General features: G+C 55.8%; 2 protein-coding genes across 2 annotated transcripts; one reads left to right on the top strand and one right to left on the bottom strand.

Annotated features, from left to right (window-relative positions):
* Positions 1-1,327: 1,327 nt before the first annotated feature.
* Positions 1,328-3,049, bottom strand: BESB_056460 (uncharacterized protein; the record flags this gene model as incomplete). The annotated part of the gene is made up of 3 exons (XM_029364081.1): positions 1,328-1,490; positions 1,904-2,076; positions 2,834-3,049. 3 exons carry the CDS (start codon positions 3,047-3,049, stop codon positions 1,328-1,330), a joined length of 552 nt encoding a protein of 183 aa, XP_029220004.1.
* A 1,172-nt stretch (positions 3,050-4,221) lies between these two features.
* BESB_056450 (pyruvate dehydrogenase complex subunit PDH-E3II) lies at positions 4,222-10,451 on the top strand (the record flags this gene model as incomplete). The annotated part of the gene is made up of 11 exons (XM_029364080.1): positions 4,222-4,554; positions 5,923-6,075; positions 6,445-6,613; positions 7,017-7,159; positions 7,328-7,445; positions 8,090-8,223; positions 8,493-8,573; positions 8,916-9,065; positions 9,339-9,423; positions 9,943-10,014; positions 10,303-10,451. 11 exons carry the CDS (start codon positions 4,222-4,224, stop codon positions 10,449-10,451), a joined length of 1,587 nt encoding a protein of 528 aa, XP_029220003.1.
* Positions 10,452-14,119: the final 3,668 nt, after the last annotated feature.

The following is a 14,119-nucleotide window of genomic DNA, read 5'->3' as shown; positions in this document are numbered from 1 at the left end:
AGAATGTAAACAACGCTTGAGCCTGTACAGCTCAGAACTCCTATTTGCTGCAGCTGCGAGCGAGACTCTGTAGGTAGCAAGAGACCGCCCGGTAGACGTTCACGCCCCGTGCGCGTTGTTTACATCGCAGCTGGAGAAGAGGTTTCGATATGCAGGGTCAGAATTTTCATGGTCACCTCAGAACTCGGTCACTGCGAACCAGCCTGAATTCTCGGGGTCCGGGGGCACGTGACAAGCCCTCCCTGCATCCTCAGAACGCGTCTCTGCGCAGAGGAGTTTGCATGCTGCTGCAGCGCCGGTCGCTCCACGGCTAAAGGCCAGAAACGTTCACAAACGAGCTCAACCGGCAGGCGGAAAGCTTTCGAGAGAGTACCCCTTCAACTTAAACAGAGCAACAGCGAGCAGCTAGCACCAAGAATGCGAGGGGAGCTACAATGCAAGAAGTCGACTAGGGAATGCGTACATGCCCGAAGACGCACGCCCGCTCCTATCTGCGTACCAGTCAAGTATCTGCATGCATGGCTTCTGTATTTCTGGCGCCACTCGTGAAGACGCAGCGACAGAGCCGGCCCTACACCCGTGCGAGAGTAGACAAGGACGCCCCCGTTGAGGCGCGAAGATGCTTCCGTCGGTCTCGCTACGCACAGCTTAGACTACCGGAATCTCCCGAGGGTGCGGCCGCTGACGTCTGCCCTCAGTCGCGAGCAACGCCGCTGTCTCGAGAGGAAATCGGGCGAGCGGCGGCGCCCAGCTGACTCTGGATATCGAGGTTTCGCGTGTATTTTTGCGACTGAAGGGAGAATGTGTTGAGATGTCTGCGCAGCCTCTGTTCATGAGCGTTCGCCCTGCGGCGGCGGCCGGCTCGCACAGAGCGCGGAGGGCGCTCACGGCGACGACGGCGAGGGAGTCGCCCCGCTTGCGGGCAGCGACTAGGCGCGCCAGGGAACTGGAGGCGGCGCAGGTGGCGTGTCTGATTGAAGACGCCTTTGAGATCGCCTGTATCTCCCATCCGAGGGAAGAATGCCCGACAGACTCGACAAACAGTCAGCGTTTTCGAGCGACGCGCAGATGGAACTCACAGGGAAGTGAACCCTGCTCAAACGCATGATGACTGTCCTCTTTGCCGCCCACCACACCAAGAGACGCACCACTTCCCCTCCCCATTTTTCTTGGATCTTCTCTCTTGTCTCCTGGCGCCTCTGCGTAGGCGGCGGAGTGGGCAGCAGGCGTCGCTCTCCCACGGGCCCGTATTTTCTGTCGGCTTGTTTGTCGCGGCGTTGTTTGTCGAAGCGTTGTTTGTCGCGGCGCTGCTTCGGAGTCGCGGTGCTCACGCACCGTACATGAGTTTCAGATAGGCTGCGCAGGCCTCTGTCTGAACGGCGCCAGTAGCTGGGTCGACTTTCGCGCCTTCCTTGCGGTACTCAAACACGTTGCCCTTCCCGGGGAACAGAAGACGCTCCGCGCTGAGAGGCCAGCGGTGCACTTGCCATCTGCGAAGAAAAAGACCGAAAAAAACGTGAATCCACACAGGCGTGTATTTTTATACACACAAAGAGATACATGTGTGTGCTTCCACTCGACCTCACGCGTTTCCACGTATAAACATATATATATACATATATATATATATAAAACTCTAAACCCTATATATATATATATATATATATATATATATATATATATATATAAAACCCTAAACCCTATATATATATATATATAATATATATATATATATATGGTATGCAGATACGCTCGCGGGAGAAGTTTTTCACGGGGAGAGGATCAGCGACTTGACAAACCCTCTGCTTGAACGCATGTGCGACGTCAAAGACTAGCTCAAAGCATCTACGCGTCGCTGTGTTTTGACTCGTTGCGTCTCCGCCGCGAGAGCGCGCCTGCGTACCTGTTCCAGTATGAGGACTTTGGGGGGTGGAAAAGGAGCAGATCGACGGAGATGCCGGCGAGCATGGCAAGTAAAACGAAGACGCGCAGGGAACAGCAGCCCTGCTTGAAGTCGAGGTAGTTCAGCGAGGGCAGATGGAACAGACGGCAGACGTACGCGGCCTCTTGCTTCAGCTGCAGACGCCCAAGGCACAAAGGAAAAAGACCTCTGAAGCGAAGCGGGATTCACACACGAAGGCAAAGAGAAATCCAAGCATTGCAAATGCAAATGGCAAAAAAACAAGTCGGTATCTGCGACAGACGAAGGGCAAACAAATGCACCACACAGTGAGGCGGCGACGTCAGCGGAGCCGACAGGAGAGGCGGGCGCACAGGCCAGAGACTTGAGACACAAAAGCGTCCAGACAGAGGCGTGTCTGGTCTCCTCAGAACCCGCCCTCAGGCTGTTCATCGGAGCAGGCAACAGACGAGGCGAGGCACAGCAGCATGACGACTCAGCGCAAGTCTCAAGCTCTGAAACCAGCAAAAATAGACATGCCCACACGCATGGGAGCAGTAGCAGAAGAGGAATGCCTCTAATTTTACGCATAGACAGAAATTAGCACACTCACAGTGGCGCACGCATTCACAAAGTCTTGAGCACGCATGCATCTCAATACGCACAAAAGCATATATAGTTTTAGGTAGGGTATACATATATGTAAACACAGGTTACATGTATATATGCGTAAGCACCGCTCCCCCGATTGGGCCGCCCGAAGCCGTCTTGAGGTCCGTCGTCTGTTTACGTATGCATATGAATACATAACTGAATAAACATTGTGACTGCCGCAGGCTGAAGGGTATCACAGATATGTGAACACAAGCCACGGCATGTCCTCCACCCCCTCCCCGCCCCCTCTCTCCGCTCAGGGGCAGTGCAGATGCCTACGTTGATGCTCTTAGGGTCGAGGAGATCGAACTGCGGTCCGGTAGCTCGGTTGCCGAGGAAGCGCCTCTGCATCGAGAGGCAAGAGGGAGACGGAAGGAAGCCACATTTCGAGCGCGGAGACAGAGAGGAAGCGGAAAAGGTGGGGGCGGCGAAGCAGCGAGCAGGCGAGCGGAAGAACTTGGAGGCCGCGAGGCTGGAGAGCTGCGAAGCCGCCATTGTGGAGGAGACTCGTGGAAGGAGCGAAGCACAAGCAGAGAGTGCGCAAAAGCGAGGAGCTGAAAGGACGCCTGGCGGGAGAGTGAGAGTCGGTACCTGGTGCCACGCTGCTCACCAGTTTGAGGTGTACATACACCGGAGGCGAGAAAGAGGCGAATGCCAAGACTGGAAAACAAGGACGTTTTAAGCACGTCAAAAAACTCTCGGGGTACGCAAAGCTTCTAGAACGACGTGGCGGGTGCTGAAACACCGAATTCCGTCCGTTTCTCCGCAGATCGCTCTCGCGCCTGGATGGAGTAGGAAACAGAGCCAACAGAGACCGAGGCGTGCGCTTCAAGGAATGTCAAAATGGAGCTGAAAAACGTGCTTCTTTCCACTTTGGCGAAGCCGCCCACCCTTGCAGAAAGAAAGACGAGGAGAACTCCTGCACGGTGAAAATCGTGCGCTTTCATCCGCCATGCAATCTGAGCTCCAACCTCTTGTTGTCGCTCTCTTTGGGATTTTGGATTTTACAAGCGGCGCAACGGCGTGCCAGAGATCCTTACGGCCGGAACGCAGACGTCCCTTCTCCTCTCCCCGCTATTTCGATCTCTCCTCGTGTCGCGGAGCCGCGTGTGCATCGCAAAGGCGCCTCCAGAGCAACGTGAAAAGCGAGAGGCGAGGCTGCGCTGCTCGTCTCAGTCCGCCGTGAAAGACACAGCTGCAAGCAGAACGTGCCGGAATTCGCAGGATACACCCAGAGCCACGCACGTTCTTCCGTTGTACGTCTTTGAGACTCGAAACGCAACTCCTTCTCGCGAGTGAACGAGTGCAGGCTCGGATAGTTTCGTGACAAACCGTCCTGTTTCCGTCACAGAGTCCTCCCCCGGGGGGATCGCGCGGCGCGCGGTATCTTCAAAAAGGCATGTAGTAGCACGCGGAAAAGTTTCCCCTGTTTACGGCGGCGCCTTGGGTTTTCGCGTTTCTCCACATACCCTGAAAAGTGCTTCTTTTTTCTGTCCGACTGTCGCTTTTTTCTTTTCTGTCTCCTGTCCTTCGTGTTTTTGCCCCTCTGTTTCTCCTGTCGCCGTTCTCGTCCTTTCTCCCGTTGTTTGTCCCGCCTCTGCGCCGCACCCGGATTCCCCGGTCTCTCACCTCCCGCCAGCCTCTTCTTCTCTCGTTTCCTGGTCGCGATGACGTCTGTTTCCCGTTGTTCTTGCCTGGCGCTTCTCTCGGCGTGCCGGCGCGCAGCTCCGCCTCTCCTGGCGGCGCGGCCTGCCGCCTGCGCGGCGGCGTCCGCCTCTGCGGCCTTCCTGCCGAGTCGCGGCTTCGCGAGCGCCACTGGCGGAAAGTACGACGTCGTCGTCGTTGGAGGAGGCCCCGGCGGGTACGTGGCGGCGATCAAGGCTGCGCAGCTCGGCCTGAAAACCGCGTGCGTCGAGAAGCGCGGCAGCTTGGGCGGAACCTGCCTCAACGTCGGATGCATACCCTCCAAAGCTGTCCTCAACATCAGCAACAAATACGTGGTAAGCCGTCGCGCCGCGCGAGCCCGACAGAGGAAGCAAGGCTCCCGGGAAGCGGCTGCAGGGCGCCGCAGCCGTCCCGAGGCCGCCCCGACCGCAAACCGAATGAACGCGCTCCGCCAGAGACGCCTGGGGAGGGGGGGCGGGGGGGGGGGGGGGGGGGGGGGGGTGGGAGGGGGCGGCTGCAGGTGGGAACGCCTCGCACCCGAAAAAGCAACGACGGTGCCGCACGGCGGCGCAGATCCCTCCAAGTAATCCGCGTGCCAGATGGCCCTGGAGGATGCCCTTCAGAGTCTGCCGATGCGCCTGCCTGCGGCCGGAGACGCAGAGGGGAGAAGAGACGAGCGGACCGAATGTGGGGGAGCAAGGCGTGCAACGTCGAATGCGATGCGGGTCTTGTAGCAGTCTTCAGCTGCTGCAGAACTGGACTGCAGCCAGGGGATCCCCACAGCACTTTGGCCTGCATCCTAGAGCCGCGAGTGACTCAGCTTCGCAGTTTGGGCTGATGCAGGGATGTGTTGAACTCCCTCCTGACCAGCGACTGGAGACGCCTTGCCGCATGCTGTACGCGGTTGTACCCTGTCGCGTACAGCAAGGGGGATACGTGACAACAAGCCAAGAGAAAGCGCACGTGCATGTGTATTACAGAGAAACGCAGGAAAACACAGCTCTGAAAAGTTGCAAAGACGAAAATGAGCGTTGAAACGTGAACGCGGGGGTCGCCCAAGCCAGGTGCAAGGCACGAGACGGCGGGCTGAAGGCTCGTTACGCCGCGGGGAAGGTACCGACGTCACTCGCGCTCGCCTTCCGTGTTCGCTCGCGCTTGCAAGTCAAGGCATCACTCGTCGTTCTTCGTGTTGCTCCTGGTGTCTCGGATAGCGACATGTGACGCGGCCTCTCGCGTGCTGCTGTCTGCGCCTCTGGATCGTCTCGCTTTTTTTTTCCGTATTTTTTTCCGCGCGTCCTTCTGTGCGTGCCGCGCTGCGCGAGCCTTGCTTCCTTGTTCCCTCGTTCGTCGCTTCTTCAATCGGTTCTCCCAGCGCGTCGTCTGTTGCGGCTTCACCTTCGAGTGCCTCGCCCTCTGCGCGCACGCGGTCGGAGGCGGGCGACCCCACAGGTTCCTTCACGCGGTCTCCGCCTGCTGGAGGCTCGCGCCCCACACAGTGTGCGAGAGTCTGTGTGTCTTCGTTTTCTCTTTCCAAGTCGTTTCAAGCAGCGCGGGCGCTGTGCGCTCTTCCGGTGCTTGGCGGGAGCAGGAGAGGAGGCGCCTGAGGCCGCGGCGTCTGACACGCGGGGCTGTAGGGGCAATCACGCTGTGCATCTCATGCAGTGGACGCGGCGTGGATGACCTGTTTTGCTTCTCGCTCGCAGGAAGCGCGCGACCACTTCGATAAATTTGGAATTACCCTGGAGAACTTGCGCATCGACATCGGCAAGATGCAGCAGCAGAAAGAGAAAGTCGTCAAGACCCTCACGCAAGGCATTGAGTTCCTCTTCAAGAAAAACGGAGTCGACTACTTCGCGGTGAGCAAACGCACGTCGCACGCAGAGAGAATAATATGCATGCATATACACACATAAATGCATACATATATACAGGCATACATACATACATCCGTACATTTATGTGTGTATATGTAATATATACGCTCAATATTGGGGCGTGAGCATCCGTGTAATGCCAACTCCTGCTGGATTAGAGGATCTTCGTGCCCCGAGCTGAGCGCCGGAGACTGCGGTCGCGGTGTCGGCTCTGCAGAGGCGGGTTCGGTTCCTCTTGCGCAGCGGTCGCCCGCGTGGACGTACACCAGACTTGCATGCGAAGGTGGTGGCTGCCGACTTCTCGTTCAAGGCTCGTCTGGCGTTTTGCGGTCCTCTTTGTTTGCGTTTCAGGGCGAAGGCAAGCTCGCAGACAGCAACTCTGTGCTGGTGTCGCCGAACGACCAGTCCGGCGTGAAGAGTCTGGACGCGGGCAACATCATTCTTGCCACCGGATCTGAGCCCGCGCCCCTGCCCGGCAACTCAGTCCCCATCGATGAAAAAGTCATCCTCAGCTCCACAGGTACGCCCTCCACAAGCGCGACCCAAAACACCTGACATGTAACACAAATAAGTATGTATTTACATATATAGATATATATATTTATACATATATATATGTATGTGGTGCATGTATGAGCGTGTGCATGTCTACGCACAGTGTGGGAGTCACAAAGCGCACAGCAAGCGGCGCGGGAGTCGCGGTGCCGAGTCGCAAACGCGCATGCAGTAGAGATGTGTTTATGTATAGATAGATATATAGACATAAGTACATGTATACCAAGATAAGCCAGTAGGTCGATAGATAGATATAGGAAACTGCGTGTGTAAAGTGGAGGTGCGTCTCGGTGCGAGCGGCTGCGCGCGTGTAAAGGTCGTGTTGGAGTCAAAGTGCAAGTAAAGTCTCGTTTGCGGTTTTCCGTCAGGCGCGTTGTCCCTCACGAGCGTGCCCAAGCGCATGGCTGTCATCGGCGGAGGCGTAATCGGCCTTGAATTGGGCTCCGTCTGGAGAAACCTCGGCGCGGAAGTGACCGTCATTGAGTTCCTCGACCGCCTGCTTCCCCCCGTTGTAAGTGAATTCCATAATTTTGCGACGCCGTGAGTTGTGAGCGGATTACTGAAACAGAGGGCATGTCTGGCGTCTCCAAGGGAGCCTGCCCATTGCTGCGTCTTTCAGGTTCCCAGACTTCGCCCGCGAGGCGGTGGCTCAGTCATGCCCCTCTTTTTGTATTTGTAGGACGGAGAAATCGCGAGTGCCTTCCAGAAAGAGATGGCGAAGAGCGGCATCAAGTTCCAGCTCGGCACGAAGGTCGTCGGTGCTGACGTGCGTGACTCCTCCGCCACGCTCCACCTCGGTGCGTCTCAAAAACGCCAGCAATTTGCGTATTCGCCTAGTTTGTGCTGCGCTGTTTGTGCGTATACGCACAGAGATATCCTCTGCGCGTCTCCTCGGTTTTTTCTATTTTTTTGCACGCCGCCGTGGGTCCGCTCGAGGAACAGCACTGCCTCACGAGGCCGTGCGTGTGGGCGAGACAGTGTTCAGCGGGTGACGCATGCGCTTGTGTTCGTCTCTCCAACAACAGACAAAGTTCCATGCATCGGAACTGCATACGCGTGGAATGCGTCCATAAATATAGTCGTAAACACGTTCACAAGAGCATAGACTGAAGGGATCCCGGGCGCGCGATTGATGCCCGTGTGCTTTGTGGTTAAAATGCACCACTGTGTTGCCTTTTTTGTGTGTGCCTCCAGAGCCTGCGAAAGGCGGAAACGCATTCGAGGCAAGTGCCAGACACGAGACAGACTCGGGTGCTTCATGTGCGTTCACACACTTAGGGAATCACCCAGTGTGTTGTCTACACCTGTAGTACCACCTAAAGTAAACAGTAGGATAAAACTAAGAGCAGCCTATAGATTCACATGTATAAATATGTATGGGTTGCGGTGTTTTGAGGGAGGTGCCGGGTGTTTGGTGGGCGCCAGCGTTCTGTTTTGCGAGCACAGAGAAAACTCGGGTCTCTGCAAGCTTGTGTTTTTCTTCAGATGGAGACCGACGTGGTCCTCGTCGCTGTGGGCAGACGCCCCTACACGAGAAACCTCGGCTTGGAGGAGTTGGGCATTGAGACCGACCGCGTAAGCGTTTTTTGCGAGGCTTTCTGGACTCCCGCGAATACGCGGCGCCTGAGGAGAGCGATACATGAGCATATTGTTTCCCATGAAGGTGGGATCGGCTACGATCTCGGGGAGTGGCAAACGTAAGAGTAAGAGCACGTAGGAGGTCAAGGATTTCACGCGTGGAGTGTAGCGTTTCATAGCGGAGTCCGTATCGTGTCAGGCGCTACAAGGCGTCGGGCGCCTAGTGTATGTACAGCAGCTTTGGGGTGTGCTGCCTTGCTTCGCAGATCGGCCGCATCGTCGTAGACGAGAGCTTTTGCGTTCCGAACTACCCCAACATCCGCGCGATCGGCGACCTCATCCAGGGTGTAAGCGAACAAATCGTGCAAAGCCTGTCTTTCTGTCCTCCGCATGCATGTTCGTGGGCATGCGATCTGCGCTGAGTCGATGTTTAGCCTGTCTGGACACGCGTGTGCGTTTTTTTTTTTTTCTGCGCGCATACGTGTACATACATATACACATGCTACATACATACATACATACATACATACATACATACATACATACATACATACATACATACATACATACATACATACATACATACATACATTCTTGCGTACGTACCTGCATACATGCATATATATTTTTGTATATGTGCGGTTGCTGCATCTCGCGAGTGTGTTTTGCTCGTGTGTCTTTTTTTTAAGCCGATGCTGGCGCACAAGGCCGAGGAGGAAGGCATTGCGTGCGTCGAGATGATCGCGGGAGTGGGCGAAGGCCACGTGAACTACAGCACTATTCCCTCTGTCATCTACACGCACCCTGAAATCGCTGGCGTCGGCAAAACTGAGGAGGAGGTGAAAAAAAGTATATTTGCTAAAAATGCATAAAAAAGCCAGCAACTGGCAACGCTCGACGGGAGGGAAGTGCAATTCGCTCAGGACTCTGGAGGCGTCTCAGCCTATTTCTTTTGCGCAGGTCTGACTGACCCCTCTCGAACGCGACTATATGTTGCGCATTTCAGGGCCTCTGTGCGCATGCGTATCCTCAATAGGCATGTATGTAGAGGCAGGCATCGGAGAAGACGCGTCTAGGCACACATTTATGTGTGAATGAATCTGTTCTTTCAGCTCAAGTCGAGCGGTGTGGCGTACAAGAAGGGCTCCTTCCCGTTCGCGGCCAACAGCCGTGCGCGTGCTAACGACGTTGTGCAAGGTGAGAGAGCCTGGTTTTCTTTCTGTACCTCATTCCTATACGTACTGGTCGTGTTGGCTGCCTTCGCGTGTTGTTCGCGATCCTGTTGTTTGCTATGTTTCGGGTGTTTTCCGTATCATCTCTTTTTTCCGCTTTCGCGTCTACCTCGTGAACTGCCTGTCATTGTTTTTTTCCTTTTATCCTCGCGCGAATATGTGGCTGTGGTCCCGGCACCCGGCGACCCTCTCAGAAGTCTCGCTTGTGTCTCTGTCTCGATGGAAAGCGTCGCTAGTCTTTGTACTGCAGAGAACGTCAATTTGGAGCCAGTCAATGTACATCGTGACTAAAATCTTGCGGAAGTGACTGCGAGATTATCTAGCCCTGTGGCAGCTGCACTACCTTCAGCCTGCGTATATATCTAGGTATGCATATATATTATCTAAATTTTCTATGTATGTGTTTATGTATATTGGATTGTTTGATTTGGCGGATCTAGGTGTAGATGCGGTATGAGATGTTTTCCTCGGCTTTCCTTACCAGGTTTCGTGAAGATTCTGACTGACAAGGAGACCGACAAGATCCTCGGCGCGTGGATCATGGGCCCTGAGGCAGGTGAGACCCTCGGCATCACGCCACGCGCGCGTTTCCATTTTCTCTCCATCAAGCGAGGGTCGAATCTGTCGGCCGCGAATCGCCTCCATGAATGCTTAGAATGTGAAGGTGTGGGGCTCCGCCTCAGCTGCAGGGCCCGCTTGTCGTGCGCTTGATGTCATCTGAAGTCCACGCGCCGCGCTCTCTGTCCCGTCGCGGCGCCTGCGTCACCCCCCTCCCCCCCCCCTTCCCCCACCACCCCCTCCCTGGCGGATGTGAGGCTGCTTGTGCGTGTTTTTCTCATTTTAGGCGAGCTGATTGCTCAGCTCGTGTTGGGCATGGAGTATGGCGCGGCAGCGGAGGACCTCGGCCGGACGTGCGTGTCGCACCCGACGCTCTCGGAGGCGGTGAAGGAGGCTTGCATGGCTTGCTACGACAAGCCAATTCACATCGCCTAAGGTTTCGCGAGCGACCAGCTCTCCAGGGAAACCGCGGAGAGGCCGAGGGTCCGTGGGGCGTGGAGGAGGCTGGTAGCGCCGTGAAGACCGGGAAAAGAAAGATATCTGCGTAGAAGGAGCGGAGAGAGGGAGAGCGTCAGGCCAGAAGGCGCAGGCGGGCGCAGGTGCCATGGGAGAGCAAGTCGGGTTCGCGGGCGGTGTCGGCAAAGGCTGCGCTTCTTGTGCGAGAATGCGCGAGACCCCGTGCATCCACCCCCCGCGTTTCCTGCTGTCGTGTCACGCACACCTGTGCGTCGCGCTGGCCTTGTCTTTGAGCTAGACGAGCCAGGAACGCGCGAGACGACGAAGGAGCGGAAGAGCTGGAGAAAAATCGAGCCCCTGCGTCGCGAGTGTCAAGAATGAAACAACAGCGTACTTTGTTGAGCCAGAGGGGAGGGGGGGGGGGGGAGGAGAGGGGAGAAAGAAAGGGGGGAAAGGGCGAGCGGGCGCAAGAAGGAGGAGCCAGTGCAGCGTTGTTGTCATCTCCCACAATGAATCGCATGGCAGTATGAATTTGTTTTCTTAGCGGGGGCGTTCGCAGACGGAAAAGACATGAACCCCTCCTCGTGAAACGGGCAGGTCGCTTGTTGTCCATATATCGCTGTTTTCGCTATTTTCTTTTTTTACGTCGTGAGTGCGTTTCGGGCTTCTCGCGGGTCGCTGGCTCGCTCGGTCAGCTTTCGCCGCGACGCCTAACTTTGTAATGAATTCCAGTCTCACTCGGTCGGCACCGCTTCTCGGATCGAGCCTCAAGAGTGTTCGCCTGGTCAGAAGAAATTGCAAGATGTCTTTCACGGTCGCGCAGGCGTGGAACGCAGATGTGCAGGGCGAACGAAATACGCAGCGCGCAAGACTGCGACGCAGACAGCCCCCATGCGAGTTCCTGACACGGTGGCGTGCCACATGCCAGAGGGCAACTTGAGTGGAGTCAGCACTGGGAGATAGCTGATTCAGGCAGAGCTGTGCTAAGGCGCAACGGCGCGTGCGCGCTGACGGTGGACGAGAAAAACCAATTTTTGAAGGATGTTGTCCTCCGTGTCATTTGCACAACCTTAATAATGTTGTCCTCTGTGTCATTTATACAATATAGATAATGCTGGTTCTGTAAAATACACTAGAGTAACAAAAGTAAATACCAACTCCCAAGACACAGGTGCGGTCTGCAGTACACACGTAAGGTCCCGAGGCTTTACCCGGGGTCGCAGACTTCACGACGGGTTTCCGCGTTCCTGTCGCACGAAGTGGTACGCTACCGTTTTCTGCCATCTGGTCTCGCAGCGCAAGGCTCTGGCTGAAGCATTTTCTTGTATACCAATAGGATGCGGCTGAAAAGGTTGGCGCTGACCTCCGTCTCCCGCCTGGCGCCTTCGGGGCCCTGCGAGGACGACGAAGAAGGCGACATACAGCAGATACAGTGACAGCGACGTGAAACTAAATGACAGCGGTCTTTCCAGTGTGTTGAAGAGAACCCAGGGCGTAACATCGAGTCTGCATGCTAATTCTGGGATCGCATGGCTCCGGTAGTCGTGATGCTGCATATGTCGTAACCTGAGAGGCCAAACCCGCCACATCTGTCGGGGCATTCGCCTACGCCGGAAGACGGCGGCTGCAGCCGCGGGTAAATCGAGGAAATGTAAATTGTGGTCTTTCCGCTTCCTACAACGCGATCAAACACGCGCAAAGGCAGAAGCACTGAACAGCTTCGCCTCGTAGTGTTAGGGAAAGCAGGAGACACCTAGCTCGGGTGCAGACGACGAAACCCCCCTTTGTAAGCGAGCGCGTCACACTCCAGATAGCATATACATTCACACATTCTTGCGTATATATTTGCATAAATACAAACATATATATGTATACATACGAAGTTCGTAGTTCTGAATTACATATCCGTGAGCAGGCGCACGACCAAGGCGGCAGGTGTGGGCGAGTACGAGATCTGTTCGCATCTTCGCAGCACACGCAGGAAGAACAACCGCACAAGCGAATCGCCTCCAACGAGGCCGGGAAGACAAAAATGTCATTGCTCGTCGAAGAAGCAAATGCAGCCCGTTGTGAGTGCCCCTGTCCCACCATTGGACTGGTCGCGTGCGCTTCCGCGAAAGGAAGCATGTTCACCGTTGCAGAGGCGCAGAAGTCTAGCCCTTCTGTTTGTATCTCTTGGACTGCGTACGTATCAGAAGGCTTTAGCATGTGTCAACGTTTCAAGGACCTCTCAGTACGTATTTCTGTCACAGCTTCTACAGCGGTGATCTTTTCCAATATGAACTGCCCCTCAACGCCAAAATACAGCAGTTTTCTGCACTCGGTTTCAAGACTGCGTGATCTCCCGAGGCCGGAACAGAAGTGCTGGAATGCGATTAGGACTGTCTAGAAAAGACTCAACATTCTCCTTTTTTCTATTATGCCGCGTGCAGTTGAACGCGTGCGAAGGCCTGCAGAGACCGAGGTCAGGACCTCGCTTGTGCAGCGTTGTGAGAAAGCGGCCGCAGCAGATCTAATTCCCTCATTAGCAATTTCGGATATGAAACTGCGAAACCACTCGCTCATCCCACCTCCGTTCCCTTTCTGCTCGCGCATTCCAAGCCAACGCAGCCCCATCTACCTCGGAGCAGTCGCGCGTCTGTCTTTCGGCGCGAGAAACTCAGCAAGACCGGAAACGGCAGAAGCAAGCAGGCGAGCAGGGAAGCCCGCGGCAGCCGGGAACGAGGCACGCCCATGGGCAGCTGGAAAAGCATCACAAGTCGAACGAAGTTCCGCGGAACTCAAACGAAAAAACAGGCACGATGAACGGCGCAGCACTGCCAAGGCAAAGAGAGCTGCGCCAGGACGAATACATGCAACGTGAAGGATTCCTCCCTGCCCCGCTCCTGACTGCGCAATGCGCCCAGTGAATTTAGGGCACCCGCTCACACATGCATACCGCTACCGCCTATGTGTGCACCTGGGCGGCATCTGTTCCCTTTTCATAGATACCTATTCGAAGACGTGCGCAAACACCGCAATCTCCGCTTGCATACAGGTAGTCGCATCCACACGCCTGGGCGCTTGCGTCACCCTTTGCGCCTCAACCCGGAAGTGCATCCGAGCAGTAGATTTCTCCTGCGCTTTTTGGTGGCTCTCAGCGACAGGAATAGCCATCAGGCGCCACATACATCGTCTGAAGGAAAAGGAAGATCACAGCACCCTCTTGCCACCTCCGCAGGGCGGGGTGCAAGTTCAAAAAACAAGAAATCCCGCGGGAGCTCCACGCAGAGAATGACAGCTCGCACACGCCTACAGCGCGCGCCCTGCAAGTAGTTCCGGGCTGGCGCTGCCAGTCACGAGCAAAGAAAAGAAAAAACCAGCAACGGCGTCGGGTCCTCTGCGCACGCCTTCACTCGGAGACGCAGGGTCGCGCATCGACGCACAGAGACACCCGTCAAAAACAGAGGACGAGGCTCCTCTCAGGAAAGGCTTAGACACGCAGGACCGCGGGCTAGCCCCTCCGTCGGCAGCCTCGGCTTTCTCCCTCTGCGCGGCATGCACAGACACACAAAGCAGCAGAAGCAAAGACCGCAGACACACAGGAAGCAACGCAAGCGATGCAGAACGGCGTAAACGGTCCACAGTACCCCCGTCCCCCCCTCGCT

Source organism: Besnoitia besnoiti, chromosome IV (assembly GCF_002563875.1).
Source record: "Besnoitia besnoiti strain Bb-Ger1 chromosome IV, whole genome shotgun sequence".
NCBI lineage: Eukaryota > Apicomplexa > Conoidasida > Eucoccidiorida > Sarcocystidae > Besnoitia > Besnoitia besnoiti.
Note: the sequence above shows the minus strand (reverse complement) of the source record. Positions and strands in the feature narration are given on the sequence as shown.